Source organism: Ostrea edulis, chromosome 9 (genome assembly GCF_947568905.1).
Source record: "Ostrea edulis chromosome 9, xbOstEdul1.1, whole genome shotgun sequence".
NCBI lineage: Eukaryota > Metazoa > Mollusca > Bivalvia > Ostreida > Ostreidae > Ostrea > Ostrea edulis.
In genome coordinates, this window is record NC_079172.1 from 1508766 (window position 1) to 1516030 (window position 7265).

Genomic DNA, 7265 nt, shown 5'->3' on the forward strand with positions numbered 1-7265 from the left:
TGGAAAAAATGTTGGAACCTATTTTAAAAAGACATGTGAATTGGTGTTGTGTGTGGGAGTTATGTATTTGAAATATGTGACATGAATAAAATTGTTTACACGAAAGCTGTGTTTGGTTGAGTCTCTCAGAGAAGGGTTTATTTGTTGAGGAATCCAGAAAATCCTAAAGGTAGAGTGAAAATCGAATCAATTAAGGTGTTTTCTATCGAATAGACCTTATGAGATGTTTTTAGGGATGTACATGGTCGAGAAATAAATTTTTAAAGAGGCGGTGAAGAAACATTGAACCTCGACTCGACCTCTTTAACCTCTGTTTCTTTGAAAACTATGCGACGTAGCAAAATAAAAATAAGTTTAACGCATTCGCCGTCTCAGAATCTATCAGATTAAATCTACCTTGCACAGATATCGAATGTCTAGAAAAAGACAATGAGAAAAAACTCTCTACTCGAAAGCACAAATCCGCCATTTTGACGGCCACCATCTTGGCTTCGTCTCCGAAGCGAGGGATGTTTTCGAGGAGGTCCGCGCTTTCCTGATATATACCGGCGCACTCGCCAGTTCGCTTCACTGGTGATCCAGCACAGTTATAGAAGATTTTTGAAGGATTTTAAAGAAGAAAGAAGAAAGAAGAATGGCTACAAGAAGAGACCCGCTCTACAATTTCCAGACCTTGCCTGGCTTTCGGTACCGGCTGGTAGTGGTGGCTGAGGAACGGGTAGGGGAGAATTGGGTTGTGCGTTCTGAGAACGACCTGAGCACCTTCTCCCCTTTCGACCAGAGTGGGGTCCGTGAGATCATCTGCCGGGTGCGGGCCGAGTATGAAGGGAGGGCACCCCGCCGCCGCACCGCTCGAATCTCCACGGCCACGAGACCGCGCCGACGGGCCCCACAGCCACCCTCACCACCACCACCTTACTCCCCGGCGACGCCTACAACACCACCACCAGCGATCCCATCGGCACCAGTGGAATACAGCCCGGTGCCGATGAGCGACTCACCAGCGTCACCGGTGGAGTATTCACCGAGGTCACCGTCCCCCGCACCACCTCCCAGTCCAGCCCAGAGTCCGTCGCTGCTGGTGGCAGCTACGTCATCACCACCGAGACCAGCAGCCCCTGCAAGACCCCCACCACCTACCATCCGGTTTGCAGGGAGGACTCCGCCACCGAGACCAACCCACGCACCGGTGGCAACTCATCCCCCGAGGAACCACCCTATGACTGTCCCTGGCTGGGCAGATAGGGCGGTTCCCATCTGGTTTAAGTGTCCTGTCTGCTGGCAAGACAGGGTACACTCTGGTATCACGTGCAGGGGATGTGGGCAGCGCCCAGCTTGCTGCTCGTGCGTGGAAGAGTTACAGGAGCGGCGACACACCCGGGGACGGTGCCCGTTATGCCGGTTTACCGGAAGCAGGGAATGAAAAGTCGGTCCTTAGGACCAAACGGCCCTTTTCAGGGCCACCAACTTTTTTGAAAAGACACTTTTTATGGCAAAAATCAAGAAACACACAAGTTTGTTTTTAAAAAGTTTTTATTAACACAAGTAATAGCTAGAATAAAGCTATAATAAAGTTACATTTTCTTGACAATGTAAACATGTTTATGATACTGATAAGCAAAGTCACAAATCCATCGTCTATAATGAGTCCAATTGCCTCCGGCTAATCCATGAGGTTTCACCGTTAAACATTGTTGTACAATAGCATCCACCCAGGGTAGAGATAATACATCTCCTCGTAGATCCGTCACCGACATGCTGGTTGACAGGTCTCACAGGTACACGTTGACCAGGGTTCTTGACTGTAAGGACAATGTTGAAACACCCGGGGATCAAACTTTCTCTGAGTCCAGCGCTCTCTAAACTCCTGACAGATCTCACAGGTACAGTCCTTATGCGCTATTTCTTCTTCAGGGGTGATGGTACAATGCTGCGGACACTTACACTCTAGCCAGGGTTCTCTAGTGTGACCACAACATTTATAGACAAAGGGATAATACGTCAGCTCTGCCAATCTCTCTATCCACTTCTGTTTGGCCAGGATGTTTTCTTTTTTATAATGAAAACAGCCACAAGTGCTCCAAGGTCCTCGGCAATACCCACACACTAGTACATCTTTCTCATCATCCGCGTACCGTTCAAACGACATGATTGAGAAAAAATGGTAACAAGTGACCTATTTATATAGTGTTTTTTGATGAGTCATCAACATGACGTCAACCATCTGAGGTAGGGGATGTTTTCGAGGACGTCCGCGCTCTCGCCTTTTTAAACGAGCGCAACGTCAAAAATCGGGCATTCCGGTTTTTTAAAGGAACCAGAACCATGAGTCGCAGAGTAGGACCAGACCCTACGGTGAATGATTATTGTATCAAATGGGAGGAGGATTGGGAGCAAGAGATTGCCCCGCCGGCCTCACGGGAGGCTCTTCCCCCACCGCCCATGAGCCAGGATCTGCCCCCGCCAGAGGAAAACTGGGACGCAGAGTTAGAAGTGGTACAGCGGCCTCCGGGGAGATTGTTTTTTAAACACGGCTGGTTGCCCGTTTTTGTGTTTGACCACGAGCAACCCCCGGAGGAGCAGAAAAAGAAGAGAAGAAAGAAGAAGAACAGACAGTGAGGGGGACCGAGAAGAAAAGAAGAGAAGGAGAAGAGAAGAAGAGAAGGAGAAGAGAGAAGAAGAAGAAGAGAAAAGACCAAGAACAGAGAGAGAGAAAGAAAACAGCCCTTTTCAGGGCTACCCATTCTTTTTGAAAAGACATGGTTGATTACAATGACAAGAAAAAAAAATTTTTCCAACGTTTTATTAAACTCCAACTATGAACAATAACAATAACATAGTTTACAATACATTCAGTCTTTGACATTGACAAGTTTGTCCTTGATGGGTTCTCGGTTTACGGAAGGTCTCTTTAAACCAATCCGCCACAAAACGATCGCGTTGTAAGGCCGTGCCTTTCCAGGGAAGTAACCATTCTCGTACGGTGCTTCTATGGCGATGGCGTTGATGTAAAAAATACACACAGTATTGTCCACAGACATCCGTATTCAAATCTTGATAACAATGGGTGTTATGAATCCAAGTCTCTCCGTGGCGTTGAATAAAGTCTTGGATGTCTTTATGGCTGGGGGGTAATCCGTAAGAATCAAAATATTCGACGGTAGGACTACTCAAATACAAACAGACCCAATGCGCTCCAGGGCGATCGTGAGGGTCTGTATTCACCACGATGGCTTTGTGATGAGGTAACAGCTCAGGTATGACATCTCGAGGATACACACCGGCAAACGCCGGTCCTAAATCTCGTTGTAAAACATCTCTCAATTGCTGAGTATCCATCTCTCTCTTAGTAATCGATGCTGACTTCTCGTTGTTTGTTGATTTCTAGCAGATTGTCGAACACGGCATACACCACACAGTTTAAGGTCCTGGCTACGTTGGCGGCAAATTGCACTTCCACTCTCAAGTTCCCCGTCTGTATGAGATGAAATTTATCCGTCTGGGCTTCTTGATCTTTCGTGAAATCCACACACCAGAGGGTGTAACCGTTTTTATACTCTTCCAGGGTAATGTCCGGAGCCCAGTCCTGGCCTAATTTTCCCAAGCCTTTGTACAGACTCAAATACGATCTCAGGTACTGATCGTCGGTGAAATTAGGTTCCAAAGGTCGGGTTTCCATCATTTCTCCATTGATACTGATTTCTAATTTCTTGACTCTCTCATTTTGGAAATGAAAGGGGTTTCTGGTATTATCCCCATTAAAAGCCGCATTGTCCACAAAACCCAACACGATCAGTTTAGGCATCTGTCCTTGAAACAGATGATCGGTGATTTTAGATTGGGTCCCACTAGGAATGGTGAAGGTTTTCACTTCCACTCGTCTCAATGGATATTTCGCCGTTTGAGTACTCAGTTGCTGATTGATGAGATTAATGATACTCGGCACAGGTTTGACTTTCCTCACCCACAAGATCATACTTTGAATGGCCACTTTCCCACTACTCCCGGCAGCGGTCATCATGTAGAACTGGGGTCGAGCGCGATTGAATCGGAGACGGACATCCAAGCCATTAGGGAGACATTTCTCTTGCTCAAACAAATCCAGATGTAATCGATCCATCAACACGATCTCCTTACTGTCTGTAATCTTCTCGTGACGTTTTCTCAACCCTACATTCTTGGAATCATCCGGATACTCGGGAGTCGGGATGACGGCCGCGATGCTGATTTTGTTAGACACTACTGGAAATTCCACAGGAGTTTGAGCCAGAGCTTCTAATTTGACCTCATCCATATGTCCTGCCGTATCTTTTTCCCACAAGCTACAGGCTCTCATCTGGGTTTCCAGAGTCTTGGGTGCATAAGACAACAATTTCTCCAGATACGCTTTGTAGGGATAAGTATCCGTCCCCGGGGTAATGACTTTTCCATTGAGACTGACATCGATTTCACTGAACAAGGAATGGAGAATGTTATTCACGGGGGTGGAGGTCGAATGGCCTCCTGCGAGATTCGTTCCATTGGCTTTCGTGAATTTACAGACCATCTGGAGATAAGTTTGGGATAAATCCAGATATTCATCTCCTTGTCCTTTGATTTCAAATTCAATCGGAGCCGTATCCGAGTTGAGGGTACTGGAAATGGGGTAATATTCCATCCATTTCGAATCTTCTAAAGTGACGTTGGTCGGGGGCACTTTAAACAGTTCTAAACTGCTGGTGCCACAAGCGCAAGATTCTCGGTGCATCATATTGGAACGATGTGTTACTCAGCGTGAACTGGCATCAAATGTGTTCTGGTCTCCTTCTCACTCCCTTTTTATAGGGTTCTCAGTCGAAAATATCCAGAGAGCGTTTTGGCTTACCCCTTTTCACTAGCTTCCTACCTCCCTTCCTAGATCGCTTCCTAGGTTGCTTCCTAGGTCTCTTATGAGGCCCTCCCCGAGCTAAGATACGTTGTTTTCTTTTAACAAATCCTTTTCCTTCCTGTATTCCCACCTGTTTTCCCACCTGTTTTCTTTTGAGGGTCGTGGTTCCAGGCTTCCTGAGTATTCCTGTGCGTGCTTTTCTTCCTCGTTTGGATGGGGCTTTTCGAGATCTTCGCCTACGGGCATACCCTGCTGTCTCTTTCAGGGCTTGGGCACCGTGTGTCTTGAGAGCGTCTTTGAGTGATCGTTTATTATCTAACACATCCATCCCTGTTTTAGCAGCAGCCTTTAAGGCACTTTTAGCCCCCGATTTGAGTAAATCGGTGAAAAATCCTTTTCCCTTCTGCTTTTCAGATTCTGGATCATATTCTTCTGTTGGATGGCTTCTACGTCGTCTCCTCTGATAAGAGCGATAAGGGCGGTCGTAATCATAATATCTCTCTTGATAGACAGGACGTTGTTGTTGTTGTTGCTGTTGTGCGGGGGCTCCACCTAATAATCCGCTGATCAGGGGACCCGCCACTTTGCTGGCTATTCCTAACAGGGCTCCAAGCCCGTGACCCTGCTGCCGTATTAAACCTTTATGGTAGTGCATCTTGATGTAAATGAACTTCGTTAGGGGTTACACCCGCTTTTTATACTTTTTACGCCGTCTCTTTCTCTTCTTTCCTTGCCCCGCTTGACCCACAATGGCATTGGCAATCCACGGAATGAGAAACCAGATTCCGTGTCCTTTCTGGCGTCTGACTCCTCGATGGTACTTCATCTTTCAATACACTTTGCGGAAATGAAGTTTGACTAAGGAGCGCCCATTTAAAAACCCCATAGGACGCCCTAAAGAATTCATGATGTGTACCTCAATGGTATCGAAATATTTCTTACTCAGTTTCAAATATTCGGCTCGAATCGGTTCCCAACGGGCTTGTTGTCGATCGTCGTATTGACCCGTACAGGGGACGACTCTCAATAATTTCAATTTGTTGGTGCCCACCACTTGAGGATCCACAATGTCACAATACACATACATGGCTTTCAGATTGTCGTAGACATCCATGGTCGTGTTCCCCAAGTAATTCACGTTGATCCATTTCGTCATGGTTTCATCGCCCAGGATCATTTTGTCACTATCCAGACCTAGCTTGTACGCTAAGGGCGTAGGGAAACGAATGCACATGGGGGTGGTTCTCAGTGCTTTCCCATTAAACTGATACTCGACACGATCGTACTCGGGGTGATACACTAAGATCTGGTTGTTCCCCTCGTCGTTAGGATTCCCTAACTCGCTCCATACTTTCCACAGGGTTCTCCTTAAGGCTGCGTTGATTTCATTGATTAACGCCAAAGGTTGTGTATAAGCTCCGGGTCGGAAGTGAATGCGAATGATATCGAAGGGAAATAAACTATCCCCTCCCGCAAAGAGATGGGACCATGGTGTCAGATCCCAGGGGACCACCACCTCGCACCTGGCCATCGTGACTTTACCCATATTCTCTGTCTTAAATCTTTCCCATTTATAAGTGTTGGGATCTTGGACATGTTTCGTATACGGATCTGGAATGAGAACGTCCACATAAGCCTCGCTAGCCGATACGTTTTGTAAGTTGGCCGAGTACATCATTTCGGTCAATCCGACTTCCCATGCTCCATCCGTTAAGTCCATGGTGTGTGGCAATAACGTTTTAAATTGAGCCGTCGTATTCGTCGGAAACGATTCCATCGACCCATCACTCAACAGAGTCATGTAAAACCCTTCTCCTCCAGCCATGATGTCTTAAATGAGCCCCTGTCTCTGTTTCCTTCTCTATTTATACACAACACCGTTTTGTTTTTTCACAATTTTTTATTTGAAACAACATACAACATGACAATACATTCAATTCATTCTTCTTGATCGCGGCCACCACCACCCCACATCAACGCATCCGAGTCTTCCAACTCTAGTGTTCGTCTCGGGACTAAGCGTCGTCGCATCACCAGATAGTGTCGGGTTCCCCAGCAATCGGCTACATCATAACCTTCATTGATCATGTCTTTGAAATGTCGGAGACAGTCCTCGGAATGGTCAAACCAAGGACTCTCATTTAAGGTCCAATCGGATTCGTCTTGTCGTCCCATCAATCCCCAGAAGGCTTTGACTTTCCAGCGAAACTCTTGATACTTGGTCTTCATGATAAAGGCTGACCATCCGTGAGGTATCAGTATACGTTTGTACAAGTACACAGGATGTGTGGACGTTTTGTGTTGTTTACAATGCATCAAACACATCTGCTTATCCGCAAACCATGCCGTTTAATATATAATGATAATGATGGTTAAACACAGGAATAATTGTGCAAAA

The 7265-nt window shown here is 46.4% G+C and overlaps 2 protein-coding genes across 2 annotated transcripts; one reads left to right on the forward strand and one right to left on the reverse strand.

The window, feature by feature from the left end:
• Window positions 1-634: 634 nt before the first annotated feature.
• On the forward strand, window positions 635-2619 carry LOC130049935 (uncharacterized). Its single transcript, XM_056148183.1, has 3 exons — window positions 635-1291; window positions 1706-1778; window positions 2234-2619. Exons 1-3 carry the CDS (start codon window positions 635-637, stop codon window positions 2617-2619), a joined length of 1116 nt encoding a protein of 371 aa, XP_056004158.1.
• A 727-nt stretch (window positions 2620-3346) lies between these two features.
• On the reverse strand, window positions 3347-4750 carry LOC125663390 (uncharacterized protein F54H12.2-like). The gene is made up of 2 exons (XM_056148184.1): window positions 3716-4750; window positions 3347-3586 (listed from the first exon to the last, which is right to left on the reverse strand). The coding sequence occupies exons 1-2, from the start codon at window positions 4748-4750 to the stop codon at window positions 3347-3349; spliced, it is 1275 nt and encodes a 424-aa protein (XP_056004159.1).
• Between the last annotated feature and the right edge of the window lie 2515 nt (window positions 4751-7265).